Here is a 27908-nt window from a genome sequence, read left to right on the forward strand (position 1 = left end):
AGCTATTCCTTTCTTTGATAAAAGTATACAAATTTTCTAAAACAAATCAGTTATAATCAATTTTCACCTTTTGTGGTGTGCGTTTTTACCACAAAAAGGTTGCAGGCTTAAAACGACGATTGCATGCACACGATGAGTGATAGAAGGAAAAACCTTACACAAATTAAAAATAAAACCAAAAAAACAACAAAATTTTTAAATACATAAAGTTTTTTGAAAAATAATCGAACATTTCCTAAAAAAATAAAATTAAATTATTACAACTTCACTTAGGTTGTGTCCACTTTGGACATGTAGAGCATCCAATCGAAGCATAAAAATTAATATACATTCTGCTCAAAGAATATCCGGTTTTTGTTGATGTTAACTACTCTTTAAGTAATAGACCTTTTTCAAAAAAAATTTTTTTTGTTATGTTGGTACATCTCTTCTTGACATATGGTACAAATTTGAGCGCCATCTGTCAATTAATTTTTTTACAACAGCTGTTAATGTGAGACTACCTCAAGTGCATTTAGCGATTTTCACTAAAATTCTTGTTGTATGCGATTTTTTGACCAAACACGGCACCACTGTCATCGCTCAGACACCATATTTGCCAGATCTGGCGCCGTGCGACTTTTTCCTGTTCCCGAAACTTAAATTGCCCCTTCGTGGTAAGCATTTTGAGTACATTGAATCGGTAAAAGAGAATTCGCTAAAGGAACTAAAAGCCATACATGCACGGGCATAACAAAAGTGTATGAAAGATTGGGTTAAGCGTTGGCATATGTGTATCGATTCAGATGGAGATAAAATAAATTTGGAATAAAATTTAAATTTGTATGTTCTATCCGGGTACTTTTTGAGCAGAAGATATGACTTTAGGTGTTTGAATAAACAATTTTGATAAGATTTTGTCTTCCTGAACACGTTCCTTTCACAAGAGATTTCAATAAAAACAGCTATAAGTAGCAAGTTCTTCAACTACGCTATTGTTGATATAGCTTTTAGCTCTGCTTCGAGATATCCGACATAAAAGTTGAACATTTTTACATTATAACTACAAAGAATACCTAATTTTTGGTAGTTTAATTAATGTAAAAAGTTGTTAACTTTAAAGGTCTATATCTTGAAAAGTGAGCTATATTAGTATATAGTGTAATGAAAAAAATTGCTCAAAATGAAAGAATCTACCAAAACCGTTATCAAATCGTCGTACCGTTAGAATTTGAATCGCACCACCGTTTTTGAGTAATATAGACATTTTTGACGACATAAATTGCCGGTAAAACTTTTTTGATGCAATGAATGTCGGTTAATCTTGTAATGAACCTTTCCTCTTCCCTCCGTACGAGTTTTTTTTGTTTCTTGGGCTATGGAATCAGCTCAGAAATTTAGATGATATTTTGTATTTATCATAAATATTTTAGTATTGCTTTTAATATTCAATTTCGATTAACTTGCAATCTTTTATAACGACTAAATACTATTCCAATTGCTTATGCTTAGTAAGCATAATTATTAGTAGTAGTTTTTCTGTCTTTAAATATTTGAACGAAAAGTTGTATTGTAAAACGTTTTTTGCAATATATAAATATATATTATATTTGGCGCTGTCTTACTTAGTTGACTTTTAATACTAAAAAATGTTTTACCCCAGCAAAATAAAATTTGATATGCCTAGCATGATGTATTAACAAAGTACATCGGTTTTTTGCTAATCTGCTTATTTGAAACGCGTCATATATATACTTTCTGTGCACATATTTTGTATTAAAATTATTTATTTGAAGACCATTTAAAGTGCATCGAATACTAGAAAGAAGCGCTTATTTCAAATGACATGGCAATGTAACAAAATACGTTAACTGTAAAGATTCGATGTACTTTATGTTTCTACAGTACCTAGAGAACTCGGCTGGCTGCGTTGTTAAATATATCGTAATATTGTTACTAATATTGATACTAAATCAATTGAAATATCATATATAGATCTTTACAACATTTATACTTTATGTAGAAATTATTTAAAAATTAATTAGGAAAACAAAGCTATTTTCACTAGATATATTACGACAACCTTCAACATCAGTCCCTTCTATTCGTTTTATATATTAAAATGTACAGAAATTATATCCCTTATTATTTGTTGAAAATAGATAAATTTATTTTTTAAAATTATAATTGTAATGTTCAAACCAAGCCCTTAAAACAAGTATTTAGATTTTTGTCATGGAAACATCAACAATCCATTTAAATTTTCACATGTATACGTATATATTATATAATAAAAATATACTAAATTTGATTAATATTGTAGACATACTGCCAAAACATTTATTGTAAAACAATGTTAAGATAAATGTAAAATAGGGTATCATTTTATAATGTTTTATTTAAAAGATTATATATTAATAAATTTAAAATAAAGTAAATAAACATTTTTAAAAATTTCGAATTAATTTTTATTTATTAATTTATATCATATTTTCTAAAAAATAACATTGCTTATTATTACTTTAAGATTTTTATCTAATAACAATTTGAGCACTTCGAAGTATTTATTTTACAAAATGTAATAAATTTAAAAAAATTAAATTATAAAATATTATATAATTTGCACATCAAAATTCAATAATGTTGGTATATTACAATTACTTATATTCGGTTCAGATATGCTTATTTTGATTTTACAAGTGAACAATAAACATTTGATGTATAATCTGCGGTATCCTTGATATTAGCTCAAAAATATAATTTCACATTACAGCGATTCGCAATGACCGCATGCAGAGGCAACAATATTCAATTCAAATGAGCAATATTTTAAGCCATTAAACAATTTCATTAACATTTCCAACCGCCTACACATATCCTTGCTGCAGTAATTAACCGCATTTATGAGCATAAATCTTCAACAGATTCGCTTTGGAATAACAGCCTCTGTTCGGCGACCTTCTTTTTAGATGCCGTTTTTGTTTTACCACGGCGATTAACAACGCCGTCCTCCTCATCCATCATGCGTAATATTGTAGTCTTAAAATAATAAATGTGTACATTTGTTATAGCGAAAATAATACAACAATACAACAATACAGTTGAATAAAACAAAATAAATTAATAGTAGCGTGAGGAGTTAAACTCACTTGGTCTGAACAATCCATTGGTGCAACGGAAATATCACGCACTGCACGAAATTTACCGCAGTTATTTAAGTGTTCATTTTCCAAACGAAAATAATTCCAAATAAAACGTCTAAATACTTCCAAAGGACTTAGAATTGTAACCATAACATCACCTTCGATATAACCAGCTTCGATTAAGCTCATCGATACTGTCCAGGCGAAACGTAAAATTAAATCCTCAATAATACCAAAATAATAAAACCACTAAAATTTAAAAAAAATTTAAATAGTACATTTAGGAAAATAGAAACACAATACACAAACTGTTTAATACCATTATTACTGTGATATAATTACATTAGAAAGGAATTCACTTTATTACTTAAACTTTACTTACCGTTGAGGAGTAAACAATTTCCTCTCGCAAAAATTTGTTATCACCTGCTTTCGCATCGAATAAACCCCAATCCATTTTAATGTCCCACGTATAGGCATAGCACGACGAGACGATTGCTGCTAAAATCCAACAGTAGAACCAAGGATTATCCTTGGAATGGGTATAATAATCTAAAATTTTAATGGGATTAACTTTGATTGAAACGGTACATAATGACCGAGTGAATTAAATGAAAACTAAAATTTTTATGTGAAAAGATAAAACTTATTACATGCAGGTATTAAAATAAGTCAAAAACAATATCATATTTAGTTAATTTAATAATTTATTATATGGTAGTATTATTTGTGTAAACATGAACTCATAGAAACTCATTAAAAACATTGTCAACCCACACAACAATTTAATATCCACTCATGTGAATGTATCCGCTGTGTTAAGCAATTATCATATATCATGAGACATAATTTATATGCAATTGTAATTACACAAAACTTAATTAAATGGACAAACTGAGCTATTGTTCCTTTAGATAAGACGCTGACCATGCAGTGTAAACCCACAATATACACATATATGTATGATGTATGTGCAGACGTACCCGTATAGATATGTTGCTTCATACATTTGTACACTAAATCATACTACGCCGATATGGGACACAAACCTTCATAGTAATCATATATCACAGAAAAAAGCAACATTCATCAATCTAGACAGGTATCGTTTATTCAACTATGTGACCTATTTTTCTTTTATGTGAAAATGTATAAAATTGTATTCACAAATATACAAAATATTGCATGTGGGTATCTGATGAATTTCTACTTACCACCGGTCGTTTGAAATTTATATGAAAAAATTACAACAAAAAATGAAGTTGCATATTTTGCTGCATTCATTAAATGTGGAAAGGCTTCCTTAGTGTCACGATAACGGCGTATACATTGCGCAAAACGAAAGTATGTTGGTAAGATAGCAACAATAGGTCGAGCAATTGATATATCTTCAATACAAAATCGTCCACCTACAGTTAACAAACAAACATATTAAAAAAAATATATAAGATAAAAAATATGTTATATTTTATTCGACTTACTTCCACCAGTTTTATGCCACGTTGGATTTTGACTGAAAAAACATAAAACAAATGGTATATCCAAAAATGCAGGTACGATACTATTTAGTTGATCTGCTAGCCAGAAATCTGCAAATGTTACGAAGAAAAACGGCGCCATAACAACACGGCTTAAGACACGTACGGCCCAGTAACGTGCTTCATGATGAAAAGTTTTTGTTGGATTCAATAGGAATAGAATCATTGTAGTATATAAAAATATTGGTGCTGAGTATTGTGGTATGCCCATGGGATCACAATATATATAGCACAAAACACATACCGCCCATATAACACCAAATACCGAGGCCACTTCCATTATATTCTGTTCAGACAAATGATTACGTGGATCCAATTCAAAAATAAGTACATGATTAACACCGGAAGAGCGCCAACCATATACATTGACACCCCATAAAAAGAGACATTCAATTAACAGAAACGGACCACGAAACATACGTAACCCAACATGCCAATCTTCACCAAAACCGTGAAATATAGCTGATAAAGCTACAGTTACAAAGAGTACAACGAACGCACCAGAGAAAAGGCCCACTTTAAATGTTGTCCAAGGACTTTGTTGTTCACCTAAAGGTGGTACACGTAAACGCTTCATTGCTTTTTGTCTATCGCCATGTTCAATATCATGTGTAAATGCAGTTTCAGTCTCCTGTATAATCCGATCGATATCTTTGTTAACATAAAAATGTGCTATCTCTACATTATCTTTACGCCATTTGGCTCCAAAATCAACACTTAATAATTTATCATGTTTTTTAAGTATTTTGCGAAATCCAGTAAAATTTAAATTTTGATAATTTTGTAGTAATATAAGACCCAAATAAAATTCACTAAATGCCAATTTGAGTTCATGTATTTTACGCGCAGGTACATTTTTCTTTCCGAGCGGAGTTTTGGACTTCCAAGCTGGTTGCTTTTTCACGTGACCCATTTCTAATGCTTCTGTTAACTCACTACGTAAACTTCCATACTTTCTTGTCGCCTCTGCCATTTTTTCTGAATAAAATGTATTAATTTTAGCCAACTCCTTGTCACAATAATGAAAAAACTCTTCATCGAATTTTGCAAAATAACGTGTAAGAACCTCTGGATCTACTAGTTCTGCAGAAGGTGCCTGTTCCACTGCCGCATAAAGCATTGCTTTCATTTCCTTAAATATAATACGTATAGTAAGATTAAATAAATTTTACTAAAAATATTTAAATGTTTTGCACGTTATCGTATACTTACATATATAGCACTTGAAACAAAATAAATAAATTTTTTTCATACAATGAAAAATTATTTCAAATATACATATGTATATTGAATGCATTTCCGAATAACACGGGTATATTTTTATAAAATATACAACAATATTAAAATACGTTATTATAGTATTTGTCATAAAACATTCGTGTCCTAAGACTATGCGCATCTACAAAGAATTAGAGCAGGAGTAATTAGCACCTACAGAAACTATACCTATTTCCCTATGTAATAATTATTTGACTTAAATCAAATAACTGAATTGTTTATTGATTTTGTTAATTTTCAAGTAGATTTAATATTATACTTTTTCTTTTTAATGCATACTTTTACTAAGTTTTACATTACGCTTTTTATAATATAAATAAAATTTTTAGTTTATTTGATACAATATTGTATTTCATATGAAATGTGTTTCATATGAATTGCATTTAATTTCTTTCAACCATATGTTTAAAGTTATTAAATTCTTTATAGTTTTAATTTTTAAATATTTCTGTACTACCCGAGTATATGGTTTATTTCGTAATTAATATTCTCGTACTGACAATTGATATATAAAAATTATTATAAAATGTATTAAAACAAATCTCAACAGTTGCTGAGACAGAATAATACTTTGAGATCCTGCTGTATATGCATATGTATATCCGCCATCAAACCCACTTTTTACGAATATAGAAACAAAGTTAATATAAGCATTTCAATATTCATAATCCTGTATTTTTACCGCGCCATCCTAAACCCATCCTTTACCACTCTCTCTAATTCTAACAATAATCAAAGCTTCCAGTTTACAAATTAATAACGTTACTACACCACATGAATCAACAAATGTCACACTTCTTTGTTTACAAATTCTTTTGACTCTCTTCCTCAAACACTTGTGGATTGTTTACAAACAAACCGGCTAATAATGCCCGACTTTTTGTTTGTAAACAAAATTTAAGGCCAACTTTTCGCGCATGCGCTTCTTATTTTCGAAAAATCTCAATAAAAAAAGAAAAAAAATTGAAAAGCTCAATATTTGACAGTTCTTTTAAAAGCTCTGTGACGTCACATTATTTTGACAATGTCATATATATATACTATATACACATGTGCTATATATTCAGTATATACAACATTTTCACTTTCTAATTTTTATAAATTCTGTGTTTCACAAACCTCATAATTTATATATTGTTTTCGCCACTCTGGCGTTATGTGCGCCGTTAAATGCTCTGCAAACTTCATATTCCTTCTTTTAATTTTACAAGAAATGTAAAATGTTTTCAGAAAATAAAAATAGACCAAAATATTATACACAACAACATTTCGAAACAAAACAGAACCACACTCGGTGAAGAAAAGTGAAAACTGTTTCACAAACTTTTCTATTGCAGAGCTTTCCCACTGAATTTCAGTTTTCATTTTTCTTAGATGTACGATTCAAGATTTTTATAAAAGTTTAAGAAACTTTCGATTAAAGCTTATTGGACTATGTTAATAAAATTGAACTTTTTAAAGTAACGGTTTTAATATTAAAAAATATATAAAGGACTTTTAAAACCTAAATACTTTTAAATTAATCTTAAATATCTTTAATTTTCGATTAGTTAATGAGTTGATGAGTTAATTATAACTCATGTGTTCTAATGTGCTTGAAGTTAGTATCAGCATATTAACTTAGTTGTTTTATTTATGTGTAGTCTATAGTTCTTTATATAGATATCAGACTTGCTTAGATCACATGTATTGTCTTAGTTCTTAATTCTCAATATAACATAGTCTAATAAATTTTTACTAGCTCCTACAATAGTCCGATACCTTATTTTAGATCTTTTGTTGACATTTTAAGAGTCTATCTCCACTTGTAGTACTTGTATTTGTAGTACTAGTACTAGTAATTTTAATGCTACCAGAATTAGTAGTACTTGTAGTACTTATAATAGTAGTACTTATAGTACTAGTACTTGATGATACAGGTATAATTAGCGAACACCACTAGATTGTTCTCAGTATATCTCACGTATAAATGTTATGTACTATGGGTGACAGAGTGGATTTGTGTGGTACTCCAACTTCTTTATCTGTAATTGTTGATATGTGATGACTTGTGTTTCTGTTAGAAATATCTGTTAGAAGCATATGTTAGATATAGATTTAGAAAATGCCTGTTCTAAGCAACAACTATGCTAGAAATGCAAATTTTCTTGTAATGTATTATATGTATATTTAATGCCATTTACAATTTGTATTTAAGCGTATTTACTTCAAATTTGTGTAAAAATATCACGCATAGAAAATGTGTTAAAAAAATATTTGCAGTACTCCTCAGATTTCTAGAAAAAGAAACAATAGCTAAAAACGCAAGCAGCAAGAATAAAATGCATCAACCACCACTGTACGGAATGCTGCAAACAACTAAGCGTAAACAAGATATAAAGATCAAAAATGTGTAGATACATGTTTGTTTCGTATGATTTTGATTTTAATTCTCATTAAGTTCAGTCTTACTGATGTTCAAATAGTTGGCATAGAGCGGTAGAAAGCATACTTACCTGGCGTAGGGGTTACCGTGATCAAGAAGGCGGTTCCCCCGAAGCGAGGCTTGGCCATTGCACTACGGTTGAGTTGACCTTTGCGATTATTCCTAATGCGAATAACTCGTGCGTGTAATTTTTGATAGTCGGGAATGGCGTTCGCGCCGTCCCGGATAAGTAATACATTTAAAATATTAAAGAGCTGCATTAAGACATAATATTGATATTATTTCTATAAAATGATATTCTTAATAGAATGTTTTTATTAGTGTCGACCTCAATATTTATGTTTTAAATTTGGCTGGGCTTTAGGTCGTGCTTTTAAATTTTGTTTTTATATAATAATTTTTATTGTATAAAAACACAAATTTTAAATTAAATAAAATATCACATTTATTACTTGATGTAATATATTTTATTAATTAACAAATATATTACATCAAGTAATAAATGTGATATTTTATTTAATTTAAAATTTGTGTTTTTATGCAATAAAAATTATTATATAAAAACAAAATTTAAAACCACGACCTAAAGCCCAGCCAAATTTAAAACATTATTCTTAATATCAATCCAGCTAGCAATGGAAAAATTATTTAAAATGTAGCTTAATATTTTTCTTCCCATTTCCAAATGTACATATAAGTCTTATTGTATATAACACTTATTTTTTTGGAAGGATAGTTTTTTAAATAAAATTTTCTATATAATTTAAATGTTTAAAATGTTAAAGTAGTGCTTTACAGAAAATTTAATATTTAATGAAATCACTAAAAAAAGTAAGCATTCACCCTCAGCTATAGATATCTTGTTGCTAGATAAAATAAATTTTATTATCATTACGTAAAAAATACTTAGGTGATATTTGCAGTCTGAAGTAACGTTCCCGATAACTGATTAGCATTGTAGATGAGAAAATCGGGAACAACATAATACCTTTACTTAATTACAAAGTAACATATGTATATGATATATCATCTGTCAACTACATAAACTTTATACATACAAATATCCATCTTATTTATATGATCGTTTCACAAACGATCACAAATTTAGAACAATAATGACCTTTATTTTTTTATGAATATCTATTTTTATGTCGATTGTAACAGTAACAGCTAATGGTGTCACTATATTATTATTTATTATTATAATTTATTACTGATTCAAGAAAATTTGTACTGCACTTACAAAAATTATAAAATTTTACTTAAATGTTGTCATGTTGTCATGTTGTCACTATCCAATAGGAAACAATTCATGGTGCTGTCTATATTTCTTAATATGTGAGAGCTCTCTCTGAAGTTAATCTTTTGTTATTGTTTTTTCCTTAATTACTATTGCCGCGTTATTTGGGTCTACTCTAGATCTACCTTACATGTTCCCAAGAGCAGCTGTTACAATACTGTGCCATGAGAAAGAAATCAAATAAGCTTCGAAACGTTGGAGATATGTATATAGATTAGACTATATAAAAATAAAATAAAAACCAATTTAAAAACTTTTATTTTATAGATTCACATAACGTTTTTTTAAGAACAAAATCATAAAATTGGATAAATTAATGTGTGAAAAAAACAGATTAAATTTAAATTACTACAGAATAAGAACTCAATCATTAACTATTGTATTTATAATTATCATAAATATATCAGTATACGCAATTTATATGGCACTGAAATAGAGATATACTCACATATGAATATGTGTTTAAAAATCTAAAAACCATTCAAAATATCTTGTACAGTTTAAATATAACATTTTGCTGTAACATCGGTAAAAAAAAATTCATTAAAAATTTAATTATTAAAACCAAATCACATCTACAAAAAAAAAACCATGCTCAATTCAATCTTTAAAAATGCTAACATATCAAGCATATTTCCGTAGGTAAATATTTAAATAATTATGTATTTTCAAGGCTATTATTCAAAGTTTTTAAGCATCATAAAACTAAACAGCATTTAAATGCTACTGACATATTTTATTAAGCCTAAAAAACAATGCATTTGATACGCAGCGTAGCATTTACCTAACCTGCAGTTGACCGTATGCGTTCAAGTCATTTTTAGATATGTATTTGAAAAAAACTCTAGCTATTTAAATTATAAATTTTTAAATAGGTGAAGTACACACAATATGAGATTTTATGAATTTGTAAGGTAAAAAATGTAATAATTTTCAACAAACCCAAATTATGAGATAAAATAGAATTCAAAATTTTTTTAATTAAATTTCTACTGCATTTATTATGACAATCCTACATATTTACATATTAATTTGTATAACCTATTTAAATTCTAAAAGGTTTATATACTCAAGTTTTGATTTTAAAAATATATGCAACCCATAATTATATACTGTCTGCTACGCACCCACAAATGCAATATCAAATGAATTTCATTATATATATAATAAATAATAATATGTAAACATAATATACTTTCTTAAATATGTGAAGAGTTAAACAAATATTTTAGTTTTGAAACAAATTTGTTTCAATAATTATTTTTTCAGTTTAGAAACAACAAATTGCTCCCTAAGTTACGAAATCAAATGCCTAAATTAATCTAAATAACTCATTTGGAGGAACAATAAAAACTTCGAATATATGAATATTTTTCAATCAGAGTTAGTGTTATCCGTTTAGTATTTTCATGAGTAATTTAATAAATCATTTACTGATGTTATACAATACAGGCCGTAGAATACAAAGATAATAAGGAGCAAATTAAAAACCCTATTTTTTATTTAATAAACTAAACTAATAAACTTATAAAAAAAAATAAATTTTAATTACATATTTATATGTTATTAATTTATATAGCGGCAAAAAATCCCTTGGGATATCTTATTTTGTGAAGTGAGTTTTGTTTAGTTCACGTACATTCTAAAATTTAATTTAGTTTTATAAAACTAAAATTTATTTAAATTTATTTATAAAATGAGAAATCTGATATAAGAATCTGTTTACACCACAGAAATAATTTTAGTTTTATACTGGATTCACACGAGAGTTTTGTTTGTAATTTTAGCTGTCATTTGTAATTACTTGCAATGCAAAATAAACATTTTTGACAGCTAAAACTACAAACAAAACTCTGGTGTGAATCCGATATTAGTTTCATATATAAAAAAAAAAAAAAATTTCAATATTTTGTTTAGTTTTGAAAAAAATTTCTTTTGACCAGTGATACAAATTAGTACACAATCTCACTATCATTAGGTCTCTTCTACGAGCTACTCTCAGTAAAACACAAGTAAAGCACGGTTGCCACTTGAAAATTTTTTTCTGTACCAAAATTGGTTTAAAAAGGTACCATTTCTGTAAAAAAAGGTCCAAAATTTTTTTGGATTAAAATTTTGGTACTAAAGTACCATAAGTGGCAACCGTGAAGTAAAGTACAAACTGAGAGCGTAATACAAATAAAGTGCCAATTTTCTCTCTTAACTCAAATTTTCATGGAACAGCATTGTGTTAAATTTGGTGAGAACACCAGTGCCGCACAAATAAACAATACAAAAATTCAAATTCAAACCAAAACAGCTGATTGACACATCACACAAATTTTACTTGAAATAAAATATATGAGTAAAGTCTGTATAGCATTTTCAAATTTCAACAGAGATGTTACGCGCTCTCAGATGCTCTCATTTACTAGAAAGTTTGTTGGTGGAACGCACTTGTCTATACACGGTCTTACTCAATGTTACTATGAGTAGCTCGTGGAACAGACCTAATATGCCTTTTGAACATAGCAAACCTTTTTGATATAATATGAAATCAAATTTTAAAATTTTTAATTTTAACATTATAAATAAACTCCACATTTACAGTGACGAATAAAATTATCGACTCGCAAAATAAACTAATTTTCGGCTAGCGACACAATAGTAGTAACTAGCCTCTTGCAGTGTCCTCCTGACCGGTATGAGATGAATTTCCTTGCCGAACTCTCACTTAACCTCAGCTGTAATTTGGGTTGCAGATATTTTTGGGTTGACCTTCACTTTTCGTATTGTTATGTTGCGTTCACGGACACTCATAGCATTAGATCGGTCTGTATGCTTTGCACTTTGCAACAATATCGCCCCCTTGAAAGGCTGCACAATGCTCCGAAAGGTATAGCGGCTTCTATCCATCATTTCTCCAATCTCCGTGTAAGATTTGCCTTGGTTGTACAAATATAAAATTAGATAGACGTCCAAAGAAGCCCATTATAACAACAATGGCAGAACTAAAGGTGGCACTGCTGAAGAGTGTCAAAATTTTGGACCAAAAAGCACATAATAATTGATTTTTTCGATTCCAAAACAAATAGTAGCTATTATTAAATAGAAGAGCTTGGCCATTAAATATTAATTGTTATCGAAAATATTTTTTTTAATTTGTTTTTTAATTTTTACGTTAGCTGTGGCAATAATTTTGTTTAGCCAAATTTAGTTCTTTTTTTGATTTTTTAATTTTAAGAAACTAAATATAAAAGAAAATAAAATGAAATGAAATGAATTTAAAAGCAAATTAAGCATTTTATCTAAAAAAATTTTTTTGTTTATTAAAAATCGCATCATTAACAGGATAAAAATATTGCTAAAGTTCAATTTGCTTGCTGTGCCAATAATTTTGTTCGTCACTGTGTATGTTTCGTGTTGGAAAGTAATGAGTTGTTGTGTACAGCACTTTTCTTTCAGAATCATTTAAACTAATTTCTACATAATGAATGCTTTAGGGCTCATTGCGTATATGTACCCCTAAAATAAATTCTCATTTATTAGTAGGTGAGCTCCCGCATGATCACTCAATATTTTGTTCCCCAAGTCAAACACCCAACTCAGCGCCAACACGCAATCGTAGTCGTGCATTGCTGTCAATTACTGCTACTCGCAATAAATTTCGTTCAATTCTAATTTAAATTCAATAGACATTCCTTCGAAACAACCGCGACCTATTCGTAACGTTTGATCTATTTTCGAAATTTTTCCAAATAAAAATTTCGTAGTTGTATTGTGTTTATGTGCTGTTGTCTTTTTTTTGCGCGCACCCGTTAGTCTTGAACATATGTTCGCGGTGTAAATACGTACATGGGCCGGTGGGATTTTTGATTAGTTCTAATGTGCGATAATAGCGCATCAAAAAATTGTATTTTTGTCGATCGGATTACGGTAATCAGCAGAAAGGGAATGATAAGATAAGTGAAGTTTTTTTTCGATGTTTTTCTCGCTGATTTAATTTTGCCTGCATTCGTTCGTTCTTTGCTAATCAAAAATTCAGTTTCGGTAACAAATTGAACGTGTGAAAGTGCTTTGTACTTGTTTTCGCTTTCAGAAAATAAGAAAAAAAACAAGCAAACTTTGAATTTATTCAAATAGGAAGTAGAAGAGATTAATTAAATTTTTTGTGTGTAAAAATTTGTTACAATTCGTTTCGTCAATTTTCCTTTTGTTCAGAAATGCCTATCAAAACTCAAACTCCAAGCCAAGCACAAATTGATGAGCTGCGCAATCTTTTCTTAAAGAAATTAGAAAATGATCCGCCAGCAGGTGAGTAATTAACATTAAATAAAAAATTAGTGAAGGTGTTAATTGCATTTCTAAAGAAATATGAACTTTGCCTATTAAATATAATAAATAAATAGTCATAAAATGCAATTTTTCAGTTGTTGTGCTGCGTTTTTAGAATTCCTCTTGAATTCAGTTTAAAATAACATTTCGACGTTTTGCAGTGCACGTTTAACAATAAACAATAAAAGCAATTTTTACATTTTTTATTCATTTTATATAAAGTACTCTCTACTTGAGTCATTTATTTACACTGTATTTTATTAAAAAAATAAACAAAAATATCGGAAGATATTAAAAAATTATCGCTATTGAAAATAACAACCTTGAAATTGCTGCTGCACCGTTTTTTAATGCAGTTAATTGTCAAGCAGATGATAATTTAATAATGATCTATAATAATTATGTTTGGAACATTGAAAAGAAAACGGGTTATAAGAATCTTAAATGTTAGTAGATTTAATTAAAAGTTTAATAAAAATAGGTAAATATATTCAAAGCACAAATTTTGAAATGAATTGAAAAGAAGTCCTCCATAATTTTTAAATAATTATTATAATGAAAATCAATGGTTAATGATAAAACAGTGCTGTATTAAAACATTTAAGCACATTGAAAATTATGGTGTAATTTTAATAAATAAATTAATAAATATCAATTAAATAAATTTATTATAATTTTAAATAAATTTTATTATTATTATTATGTTGAGGCTAGTTTTTTCAGTGCATTTTAGCACTTTTACTCTCTATTAACAGCGAGGTTTCTTCATAACTCCTCTCTACGGCTTAACTGAATTATTGTTTATCACTTCATCAAACTAAGCAATAATTGACCTCAGATCTGCAAACATCCCCGAGTAGCCTGTAACCATTTTAAGATTCGATAACGAGGTGTTGGTAAGCATGTCAGTTTTCTTAATTTTATGCTAGTACATATTTATCTTTCAACATATATACTATTAGTGATTAACTTTTTTTCTTTCATTTAATAATAAAGTACTGTACTAACTTCCTAACTATGTATGCAGGAGCAGGAACTAATATGTATGACTAATAGTAATTAATATCTTGTATACGCTTGCCGTTACTAAAATGTGACCCGTCAGCACATCTTTGTTAGACCTAGAATCTTTCCGTGGCAACGATAATACAAATCAAATATTCTTTTCTTGGTTTTATGTACACGGGTCCCTTTACTGTTTTTTACTGTTTGTGAAAGATATAGATTATATTTTTTTTTGCTATTTTAACGCTTGCCTTTAAACGTAAATAAGAATGTAAATAAATTTATTAATTTTTAATTAACTTAATTTTTAAATTTAAAGCAGAAAAATTAGCGTATTTTCTAATACTAAATTTTATTCCTAATATGTTGTAAGATTTTTATTGCGTTGAAATCATTTGTCTGAAGCTCATCTTACTCAAATAGCCAGAGCAGTCCGACGATCTTACAAAATAATATCCTTTTGTTGGCTTTTTAGATGAATTTTTTATATATTTGCAGTTTTAACAATATTTATGTGTAACCTAAACCCACTTATTCTTGATATATGCATTTGATTATATGATAAAAATTATCATCTCGGCTGCCCTGCCATATACAGAAATATTCAAATTGAACTTATATGATGCTGTAATATGATTTGACAGTGATTTAAATTCTTTTAAGTTTATAACTGAAAAAATTGACTGCTAAACATTTACGATTAACGTTTAGCAGTCCTCTGAATTCTTTCGTGAAATCAGGTTAAGTTATATATTATTATAAGATGTTTGTGCATTTGATAATTACAATTCACATACAAATTATAGTTTCGAAATTTCTGTATTTAAATACTTTTATATATCTCTTGTAAATGTAATTTAAAAACTATGAACCTTAACAACCTAAATTTTAATTTGTTTTATTTTTTTTCTTTATTATTACAATAAATTTTTTTTATTATAACATTTACGAGCACTTTTTTTGAATGAATTACAGAATAAAATTATTTTGGAAAATTAAAGACAGTTCATGTGACCTATAGCCTATGCAAAAGTTCACATTTTATTACCCATACAAGACTGTGATAAAATTTAAATTCACACACAAAAAAAATATAGCTTAGCTATTTATCTATTATATACACTAATTGTAATACATAAATCAACTTTTAGTACAGAGTCAAAAGTTATATTAAGCGGACCCCTTAAAATTTACATCACATAAAATTATTTTTCTCTTCTCCTCAAATGTTAATGTCTTTCAATTATTCGCTATAAAAATACAAGTTAATATGTGTATAAATATAATTTAATCTATTTGCACTTAGCTTTTAGCACATTCCTTAAGATATCTACAATAATATTTAGTTTCAGATTAAAAACAATTTTTTTTCTTTAACTGTTAATAAATCTAAATTTGGGAAGAACAAAAGTCAACTGTATATTTTCTTGTTCGACTACTGGACTTTAGTTTTTTATGTATATGCGATTTGAATAAAAGATTATTATTAAAATTAAGTATATAAACTATGCAAAATAGCATATTAGCGGATTTATACTAAATGGTTTTATTACATTTAGTTCCAAAAAAACTGATCTCTCATATATTATACGTAACAAATTTTTAAAATATTGTCCACGGTTTTTCTTTCATTATAGAAATGTATAACCTCCCGAGAAAATATGTTCAGACATATTAGCTTATTATATATATATTATTATATTATTATATATTATTATATAATATATTATTCCGAAATGATTTATAATTTGATTTTTAAAATAATTTTTAAAATCACAAAAAGCTTATCTGCAATACCAACATGCTATTGTTATTCACTATAATTACCATTAAACATCAAAGGTATAATTATGTTCTATTATGATTTATTAGAAGCCAGTAAGAATTATTATAAGAATATTTTTATATTTTCCTAACATATTATTTAATCAGAAATGTACTTGAATTTTGTAATATTTATTGTCTTAATCAGACTGACCATAATAACAACAATTTTTAATCCAATAATCTTATCTGCAGTAAAGAATGAAAAGGTCTAAATTGTTATTAACATTTGAAATTTAACATTTAAATTTGATGTTTAAAAGTAAGTTAAAAAAATATCATTACCGTATAAAGAATAATTAATTATCTATATAATTAATCTATATAATTATATGAACTATGCAATATTATGGAGAAAGTAATCTCTGGTCGTTCTCTGTTCTCTGGTCGTAATGCACACACAATTTTGAACATTATTGATATTTAGCTGTAATCCAGGAAAGTTGCTAGATTTCTTCGCCCCGACGCAGGCTATTTTCAATTAAAATTCACCCAGTTCCTCATTTATTCCTTGTCCGAAACAATCTCTTCTTATTCTCACTCTACCTTTACCCAACCCATGTATACGTATTTGTAATTCCTTTCATATTTTCTACCTTGGGTAGAAAATCTACGGGTTACAACAACAACAAATCTGCAGTTAAAGTTCCAGAATTTTTTTTACTAACTTCACTAGAAAATTTACTAGTGTAACAATATCATTGACATATTGGTTAACCTATTACAACAAGAAATTTCCTTTAATGAAAGAAATGAAAAATAATTTGTTTACTTATATAAAATACTTAAAACATTTAAATAAAAGTATATTATTAATAACTCAAAGATCGTTTATTTAAGATATAAATGAACCAAAAAAATGAATAATATATTCTGTCTCAGTAGAATTTTAATTAAAAACCATTAGCTATGTTGAAGATTTCAAGAACAATTAAATTTCTAGACATTATCTAAAATTTTTTAATTAATTTCAAAAACAAATATTTTTATTAAAATTATTTTTGATATTTAATAAACAATTAAGCATATATTGCCGAGCAAGACATTTCTGCATAAAACAAATTAGTTTGTAACTCCAAAAAATGCTGAGTTTAAATATGTCTGTTGATTTTTGCTACTTTATTATATAGACATTTCAAAAATTGTATCAGTTTATGTATTATATTATGTATGTATTATGTATTATATTTTATATTATTATATATATTATAAATATTAGATTATATAGACAGTTGATTTTTGTATCAGTTTAAAAAAAAATTTAAATATTTTTTTAAAGGGTTTTCCATTTTTATTTATCATTCACTTTGTATACCAAATCACTGTTTAACCTTCCCTTTTTGTAATAAATGCATTGTTTAACAATACACTTTAACGATATTAGCTAACATTCAATAGTTATCAAGAAATTGATAATATTTTGAAAATTTTGCATTAAATATGAACTTTGTTCAATAAAATATTAAATCGAAGTTCTATCATAAAAGGTGCAATTAATGATGACTAGTAATGACTAGTAGAATAGTATTAAAATTTAACAAATAAAAATAAAAATATATTTATTTAATTAAATTATTCTACAGCTGGTTTATGATTTTGCTCTGTTATAAAATACAGGAAGTGAATTTGTTAATAAAACTTTCAAAGCAAATTAACAAATCTCCAAAAAAATGTGCGACTTTGAACATCAAGTGCGGCTTTAGGTCAGTTGATTAAAGAGTGCTGACTCTGAGCTTCAAATTTGGCAGGACACGAATTCAATCACTGGTATTTGCAGTCTCAAAAATTTATTTACGAATAATTAAATACAAGAATTATTTCCAACACCACTGACGTTGTGTATTTGGAAATACTCGAAACAGCTGTATAGTCAGCCAAAAATTCAATTAATTAAAATAATATAAAAATATATTTTCACTACTTTTCGAAAAACCTCGTTATACCATAAATTAAATTTATTACAAACTTCCATTATTTATTTAACTATTTTTATTTAATTTTTACTATTTTAACTATAAAAAGCACAATATTTAAACGTTTTTTTTTTTGCTTTCAGTACCATTTCATCCAGTTGACTTAGATCGTGTCAAGAATGCTGATCTCTGGTGTACACGTTTCTTAGAAATGTATGATTTGGATATGCCAACTGCATTTGATAAACTTTGGACCACCTGTATTTGGCGTCAATCATATGGTGCAAATGATCTCAGTGAAAAAAATTTACGCGCTGAGTATCTAAATGATGGTGTTATATTCTCCAGAAATAAAGATATCGATGGCAAGCCCTTACTTATATTCAAAACAAAATTGCATGTTAAGGGTTCAAAGGACATGGAGGAAGTAAATCGAGTTGTTGTTTATTGGATTGAACGCATTCATCGTGAAACGAATATGGAAAAAATTACAGCTGTTTTTGATATGGCAGGCACAGGATTAGGAAACATGGATTTAGATTTTGTTAAACGAATTATTGATACATTTAAGCAATATTATCCAAATACTTTAAATTACATATTAATTTTTGAAATGGCTTGGGTGTTGAATGGTAAGTGTTATTTTTTGTTATTATAATTTTTTATCCTATTAATATTAACTATTTCTTTTCTGAAGCTGCTTTTAAACTAATTAAAGGCCTTCTACCAGCAAAAGCATTGGAAATTTTGAAAATGGTTTCGAAAAAAGATATAAACACTTACATTGACAAAAATAATTGTCTGACCAGTTGGGGTGGCACTGATGATTACGAATTTAGTTTCGTGCCAGAAAAGATTGCAAACAAACCAATTGTGCCAACAACACTATTAACACCACCACCAACACCTATTCCAACAGCTGGTAGGGAGGCTAATGGCAATGTACCTGCATATGGTATTCAACTAAACCAGGATAAGAAGGTAAGTTTTAAGTAGTCTATTTTACTAGCCTGTTATGGGGTTTTCTTGTTATGGGATTGTATGGCAAAAAGAAAAATTAGTATACTTCCGCTGCACCTTGAAGTATTGACAACAAATAAATTGCGTCAAAGGTCAAACAACTAGTTTGATTGTATAGTACAAATGTCTTTTAGTTGTGTACGACATAAGTAGGCTAATGCACTTTATTTAAAAGCAGGAATATCTCTGCAAGAAATTCATGTTGCTATAATTCTTAGTTCTAATAACAAAGGGTGTGTAGATGTCAGTTTATCGTATTGTGACACAACAAAATTACACCAAAGACAAACTACATACATTTTACCGACACTGTTTCCACTAATATGGATTTGTTTATATATGTAGACATATATTTATATATATAAGGTAGCCTTTTGTTAAAGTTTTTCCAAAGGTGGTCAAGTAAATATTTATTTACATTTATTTTTAACACGCACACAGCTATTTCTATTAGCCAAAGTTTAATTGACATATTTCTCGAATTTCTTTGCTTTGAGTGTTATGGTATTGAAAGGGAAACATAAAACAAAGATATAAATTAACTTTACGACTAAAAATACAAAAGAAAGATAAGAATTAAATATTTTTTAGGTAAAGGTCAAAGTAAACTATAACTTACTAAAAATAATAGAAAAAAGTCACCCTAAAATAGTTTGTGCTATTATTGTTCTAAATAATGTAAAATTTATATACTTAGTTTTTTATAGGACTATCTAAAATTTGTCTTGGATCAATAAAGTTAATTGATTTTATTTTACTCTCACAGCATAGATTTTCAATTTGGAACCCGTGCATGTAGTACTGGACTTTTGCTTTTTTTATATACTGATAACCTCAAGATTACAAGATTTTTAAAAAATATATTGAAGACTTTTGGATTAAAATTTTACTATTTTATTTATTATCTTTACTAATATCGACGATTTTTTAATTTTTTGGGATATTTTGCCATCTAAGTAGAATATTTTACATTTGCTAGTTTATTAATTTAAACATAGTGTTAGTATAAAATTAAAAATAAAATTCTTAGAGTAAAAATAATTTAACAAAGTAAATGAATAAATATTATTGCTTTAGTTGTAAACTATAAATGAGACCAAAAGTATAAAAGAAAAATAGATTTTTAACGCACAAACTTTAACTACAGCAATTAGTGAATTATTTATTAATGCCCCTAAAAGCTTTCTATACTTTTCGGCAACGTAGACAGTTTACCAACTTACGTCGTTATCAACGTAAATTATTGCTTAACATTGAAAATATAACGTATTTATATTATTCTACATATAAATACATATATTCCCTTCGAAACATCTGCTGGATTTCAAATAAAGCAAATTACTTAGATTTTTTTTTTGGCACGCAATAAGGTTTGGCAATCTTTTTTAACCACATATCTAATTATTGGCAAAATATTCTCTTTACTTTGTGCCAACATAAAATTTATGAAGTCTAATTTATACAATTCCCGGTATTTAAAATTTTTTACCATTTCATAAATTTTATTAATATGATTACTGCAATTACATGTATATTTAAATATTTGGAATTAAAACCATAAAAGACAAAATGATATCGCTACTGCTGGCAATTAGCCAGTAATTGAAGCAAATATATGTTTATGTATTATTGCTTTTCAATTTTTTATATATAGAATTATACGCAATATAATAGAATATATTTTTTTTATAGAATTTTCAACTCTACATACAATTTTATATATTTCCAAAAACATATATAATGTGATACATTATACATTTTGTATATATATTTAGAGATAAATTACAACTTCATGTATTTTTGAAGATATTTCTTACTACAGACAAGAAATTTTCAAAACGTTGTATACTTAACTAAAAAATAATAAAATCGATTATCGATTAAAATAAAAATGCTAACAAAGTACATGTATCAGCTCTTATATCAACGTATAACGTTTATTTCATTGCCAAAAAAAAATAAATAAATATAAAATATTAGTATGTTAATAATGGTGCCTACTATAAGTAATAACATATAATCGCACTCTTTAATTCTTTACATGAAGGAAATATAATTAAACTTTAAAAACAAAATCTACTTTTCTACGCAGAAATTATTTACTGAGTCGACAAGCTTAAGTGTAACTACTAAGTATTTATATTTTTAACTAGCAACAAAAATTGTATTCTTAATAACCAATATCTCATACAATATATAATTTGAAATATTTTGTGTATATAATAATATAACTATCAGAATCGTCTCAAACATGTATTTCATATCTCAACCATTTATTATGAATACTGTTATATTATATGTGATTTATATATAATAATGATATGTGATATAATATAATATATGATATGTGATTTTTATTTATTTATATATTTATATATATATTTATATATATATTTATATATATATTATTTATAATATATTTATAAATAATATATTTATTTCGCTATTACAAGAAAAACCAAAAAAAAAAACAAATATAAATTTAACTTTAATTTTTAAGAAAACTTGCACCAAAATACATATAGTTAATAATGATGTTGTAACCCAGATAGGAAACTTGCTTTTTAAACGTATGTTAGGAACGATGTGCTGAGCTTTGTCGTCTAAAAAGATAAATGGCTACAAGACATAAACCAAGATTATCTGCGTATAACCCTTAGATAGAAACAGTAGTTTATTTTTAGATATATTAAAACAATTGGTAGGAATCTTTCAAAAACTTTCCTTCTCCATTTTAATATGTATAGGTAATACATAAATACTTTTTTTTGTACATACATCATAATTTTAATAACTTTATATTTTTCTCGGATAAGTTTTCCAACTTTGAGACTATAACATAAAATCATGTATTAATTTCATGTTACTTTATAAACATTTAAATTAAGTTTTAATTTTATAATCCCATAATACTAATCAGAATTAAATATTTATTAATATATAACATATATTTGAGAAATAATATACTTATGTAGTGTTTTTGTTACATAAAAAGAAAAGAGTGAATTAATTGGTATATTTCAAAAGCTACTCGTTGCAACTTCAAGTAACTATGAGTACACACAAGTACGTTCCACCAGTAAATTTAAAAGGAGAACATCTGAGAAATCGTAACATCATTGTCAATGTGGCAAGGAAACGATATGAAACTTTAGTCGAATATTTTCTTTCAGTAAAAATTATGTTGAATTTGTAAGTTGTAATATTGATGATGCAAATAAATTTCAAATGAAATAAAACAAAATAAAACATTTAATTTTTGGAAACACTCTCCAATTTTTCACTGACAAATAAAATTTTTTGTTCACAGACGAAATTTGAAAACAATATATATTTCGATTCGAACATGAAAAACTTGCCAAATTCTATCCAGTGTAGACGCCAAGTTAATATCTCTACTAAATTTAAGGCAAATCAATTACAAAGTAGACTTATTTACTCCACACACGTAAGTAGTTAGTGTTCAACTTATTTTAAGTATAAACATAAAAATAAATAATAGTCAAAATGTCACACAAAACCGCTAAAAGCGCAAAAAATAAAAAGTAACAGCTTAATGTCACCATCAGTGGTCTTAGGAAATAGTCGAATTTCTTAATTAGTTTATAGTCCGCACATAATTTGTTTTGACTTTTTTTTTTTTGTTTATTGCTACGACTATTTACATTATAAACAACAAGTAGCTATTATCTGATCGTAAAAAAGCAGATGAAAAATAAAATATCACCAAAAATTTTTGTGGAAAACTTTCGCATATTTTTTATCTTAAAAACTTTAGATTTGACATTTGTATGTGAGTCAAAATATTATAACCTTTAATCATAACCTATTTTTACTTTTAAAGCTATGTATTAACAATCCTACTTCAATTCATTTTTAATTGATTTAAATTATGCCTTAATTTATGAATAATTGTCAATAATACTATGTTCAGACACACATTAATTTCGCAAAAATCTTGAATCATCTTCATTTCAACGAAATTAAGTTGTTTTTTCCATACAAAATTAAGTTTTGAGATTAGATTGAAATTAAGGAAAATGACCTTAATTTCATTGATACGAAAATTGAAATTAAAGGTTATTTCAAATGCAACCATGCATAAGATAAATTGTAAGCGAAAGATAAAGTTGAGATAAGAAAAAAATGACAATTTTTTATATAAATGTCAATGACAGTTGACTTTAATAAATATAAATATTTGGAAATATTTGGAAAATAGTGCAAAAATTTAAATTTAATTATAGAGAAAAAACTGTAACTGTTATTAATTTAAAATATAGTGAAAAATTATATTCACATACCTGCAATCCTCTAAAGCTAATAAAAGTATTGAATGCCAATCTTTGTAGTTATAATAATCAGTTTTTAAAATATCCCAGATACAAAAGGTGTTTGGAGCATGTAATTTTTAAAATTCGATTTGTAAACAAAAACATACGATCCCCTTAATTTGGGGCAGCATGAACACTTTCTAAATTAACTTAATTTAATTTTAACCAAATTAGGGAAATTAGTCTGTCTAAACATATTATAATTCTTAATTTATGAATAATTGCCACTAAGATACAATATTTAAATTATATCCGACATATAATGATATATAACCAAACGCTTATAATAAATTCCGTGCACATTCCACCAAAATGTAGCGCATCACAAAATTACTTGTGTATGTACCTATAATAAACAACAAAATTATAAGTTCGTTTGCTGTGCATGACGTAGCGTCCATGGATATTGACATATTTCTGCCCATTGTTGAAAGTGGTTGATATTCTCTCAGCACATTATTCTCAAATAAATTTCAACTTAAGCCAAGACCGGATTTAGTATATGGTGAATTCAAAAAAACTAATCACACCATGAACAATGTATAGTTTACATTGTTTTTTGTGATGGAATGTAAAATTATTTCGAGTAAAAAAAACTGTTCTCACTTAAATTTGTTTTATTACTTGATTTGTTTTGCTTCCCATTCGTAAGCATTCAGAAGAACCGTGTGTATGTGTACGAGTAAAAATCTTCATATTTCGCTATAGTTTACATATATAAATTTTGTACAGTTTAAATACAATAATATACCAGGTATAGGAAAGAAATATTTTTTAATGGTTTTGAATGTGGGTGTGGGGGACAGTAAATTGACGTAAATATTTATGTTGGGGAGCAAACGCAAGCTATTGTTTTTTGTGTATGAATGAATACAATAACAATTTTATATGCGTTTTGATTGCTTTTGATCAATGCGTGCATGTTTTAAAATTCTCTTCGTTACTCAATGTACTCACACCGTTTGAAAATGTATTTCTTGATGGGGTCACTCAAGTGATTTTGGCCACACTCCACTGGCTTTGAGAATTTGTTTTTAGTTGTTTTTTGAATTTAGTGGTGTGTTGTGTTGCTTTACGCTAAATAAACTATTAAAGAATTTCAATTTCTTAATGAAATAATTCTGTTTATTGTTGTTGTATTATTACCGTTTTGGTGCTATTTGGCAATTTATAGTTTTATTTTAAATAGAATTATTTGACATTTACAAAAATTGCAAATATCAATAGAATTTGTAGAATATAAGAAAATTTTGATTTCGATTTTGAAATATTGAACGTGTTCTGAAATTAGCGCTGACAGCATTTATATTATGTATATCATTTGATATTGAATATATATACATATATGTATATTATGGTATTGAGTTGAAACGAAAAAAGAATCCGGAAAAATTGTGACAAAATTAAATACGGAAATAAGTCAACGATTAAAAATTCTAAAGATGCCTAGGGTATGTGATCGAAATAGTTATTAAATTATTAAATATTAATTATGGACATTTCAAACAATACATATAATAAAGTATTTTAAAATATTTGCTTTTATGAACAGACATCTAAATTGTTAGTACTCTCGATATAACTTAAGCTTATTGACTTGACTAAGAAGAACAAATGAAATAAAATGCAATAGTGTTGTTTAATAATGTGTTGTTTAGTGTAAAAGGCTCCAAAATGTCTTTATAAAATCGATGTCTTATGTCTTCCACTTCACCAGTATAGTTGTACCTTCTGCCATTCTTCGAATATATGTATGTATATCGCTTTATATCTGCCAACATGGAGCACCGCCATGTAACCTGTACTTTCGATATAACTACTTCAGCTTATTGACTTGAATGAAATAAAATTTATATTATTAATAATAAAAAAATACGTATTTTAATGTAAGATGGTGCGAATAGTCTTTATCAAATCGCTGTCGTTATGTCTTTCACTATACCACTATCTACTCTTAGAGTTATCACTCTCCGCACGGGGAGGTACGCAAATCTTAGATCAATCACTGAATAATCATGAAGCTTATAGGCAATACATAAATTAGTCAATAAGATGGGTGGGACCCTGTAGTACCATCAGCTATTAAAGAGTAAAAGTGCCCAGTTGCGCTGACTCGAAAAAAGGATCAACATATACACCAGTATAGTTGTACCTTCTGTCATTCGTCGAATATATGTATATCGCATTTATATCTGCCAACATGGAGCACCGCCATGTAAACGTCACTTCTAAAATGTGCCGGTTATCAAGAAGAGTTGTTTAATATATTTCACTTTGTTCTTTAAGTACCGTATTATTATCCATTCAAACGGTCTTATAGCTATATAATTCTAATATCACGCATGTTGAATTGATTTGAAAATATAACAATAATTATTTACAGACATCTACAGACATTTACAGACATCTATTTACAAAAGCTCGGAGATTGTTTTTTATTCTTTTGGTTGTGAAACCAAGTTTCACACCTGCAAAAATAGTACTAAAAATTTGCAACCTTAAAAGATTCAACTTCTCACCTACGTGCCATAAAACTTGAACGCCAAAATTGTATTTATTTCGTAAATAAATAATGTTTGATATAGTATAATCCAAAGAACTTCCTAGCATAATTTTTTGGATGTAGGGAATTAATTAGTATGTACTTTCATAGATTGTAGCGCATAGCTTAAACGAGAAATTTAAAAAAAATTATTGCGTACATATTTTCTTCGTCTTCATCAAATCTGTCAATGGATCTAATATTTTTATTTTGAATTAGCATTAACATCACATAATTTTGCACAGGTTATTTATTTATTATGCGACAAAATCTAGACATTCAAGACATATAGTTAATTTTAATGAGTTCCAGTTTATACTACGAGATTTAACACTAATTGCAGATTCTGCTACATGATCAATGAATGTTAGAAATATAAGAGATGATTTCAAGATGTTGCATTATACGCCTCAAACATTTTACCCTCATACCCTTTAGCCCTTCTATTTTTTTCTTACCATTGAAACTTACTATTTTGTGTTATTCAAATATTTTTATGTGTATTTATGTGTATATTACTACTATACACATACACTTATTTATTCACATAAAATATATATATATAAATATGAGAAATATTTTTGGCTAAGCAAATGAATTCCTTCAAGTGTCAAAGTCTTCAAAAAACCTCTTCGAAACAACACGTCTATTTCAATTGAAAGTATTTCTAACTCATATATATATATATATATTAGCATTTGTATTTAAGTATTATAAAGAATTTTACTGCATATTATCACGATATTTATTTCGCACATAAAAAAATTAATTTTCTCGTTTCACGACCAAAACATGACGTTTCAAAATAAAAAAAAACAAATAAGTCTTTAGAGTTATTTCGCCTTTTTTTGGTTTTTCGAAATTATTAAAATGATTTCAGTTGGTTTTTATTTACTAAACTGCTTTTTTGTATACATTGATAACACTACTTACTATATATTACTTATAGTACGATAGGCATATTGTATTGTATTAGTAAGCAGTGAGAAACTTCTAAACCACCCGTACAAGCTTTTTTTTGAATTTAGATATAAAGCAAGTACTCATAAAAAAAATTTTAGTTGGGAATTTCACTTCGGTAGATAAGACAAGACTAAACTTTTTGATGTGTAATGCAAATAAATAATTATTTTCAATAAAAAATTATTTTATTGCAGCATTTATTATGGTATTGTTTATTTCCCATACATATTCTAAATTAAATATTACTTTTATATATCGGATATCACACATCCTTCAAACAAACTCACCAAATTAAGCTTAATATAAAACCCGGTTTTAGGACACACAAAT

General features: G+C 27.2%; 2 protein-coding genes and 1 non-coding gene across 5 annotated transcripts in view; 2 read left to right on the plus strand and 1 right to left on the minus strand.

Moving 5' to 3' along the window:
- Positions 1–2612: 2612 nt before the first annotated feature.
- LOC119672732 (xenotropic and polytropic retrovirus receptor 1-like) lies at positions 2613–7171 on the minus strand. The gene is made up of 6 exons (XM_038083848.1): positions 7058–7171; positions 4604–5792; positions 4337–4531; positions 3505–3674; positions 3129–3371; positions 2613–3018 (listed from the first exon to the last, which is right to left on the minus strand). The coding sequence occupies exons 1-6, from the start codon at positions 7124–7126 to the stop codon at positions 2881–2883; spliced, it is 2004 nt and encodes a 667-aa protein (XP_037939776.1). The 5' UTR covers positions 7127–7171; the 3' UTR covers positions 2613–2880.
- A 1254-nt stretch (positions 7172–8425) lies between these two features.
- LOC119673547 lies at positions 8426–8589 on the plus strand. Its single transcript, XR_005252074.1, has one exon. It is a non-coding gene; the product is annotated as a U1 spliceosomal RNA (small nuclear RNA).
- Positions 8590–13436: 4847 nt separating this feature from the next.
- LOC119668310 (motile sperm domain-containing protein 2-like) overlaps positions 13437–27908 on the plus strand; it is a 105914-nt gene continuing 91442 nt past the window's right edge. The window contains exons 1-4 of one of the 3 annotated variants that reach the window (XM_038077774.1): positions 13437–13956; positions 18863–19351; positions 19417–19700; positions 20506–20607. In XM_038077774.1, coding sequence (XP_037933702.1) covers positions 13866–13956; positions 18863–19351; positions 19417–19700; positions 20506–20538 — 897 coding nt within the window. In that variant the 5' untranslated portion in view covers positions 13437–13865 and the 3' untranslated portion in view covers positions 20539–20607. Of the gene's footprint in view, positions 13957–18862; positions 19352–19416; positions 19701–20505; positions 20608–27908 lie in introns of those variants that run through there. The other 2 variants (XM_038077773.1, XM_038077772.1) reach the window with 2 other exon arrangements.

This window comes from Teleopsis dalmanni, chromosome 1, assembly GCF_002237135.1.
Source record: "Teleopsis dalmanni isolate 2A chromosome 1, ASM223713v2, whole genome shotgun sequence".
Lineage (NCBI taxonomy): Eukaryota > Metazoa > Arthropoda > Insecta > Diptera > Diopsidae > Teleopsis > Teleopsis dalmanni.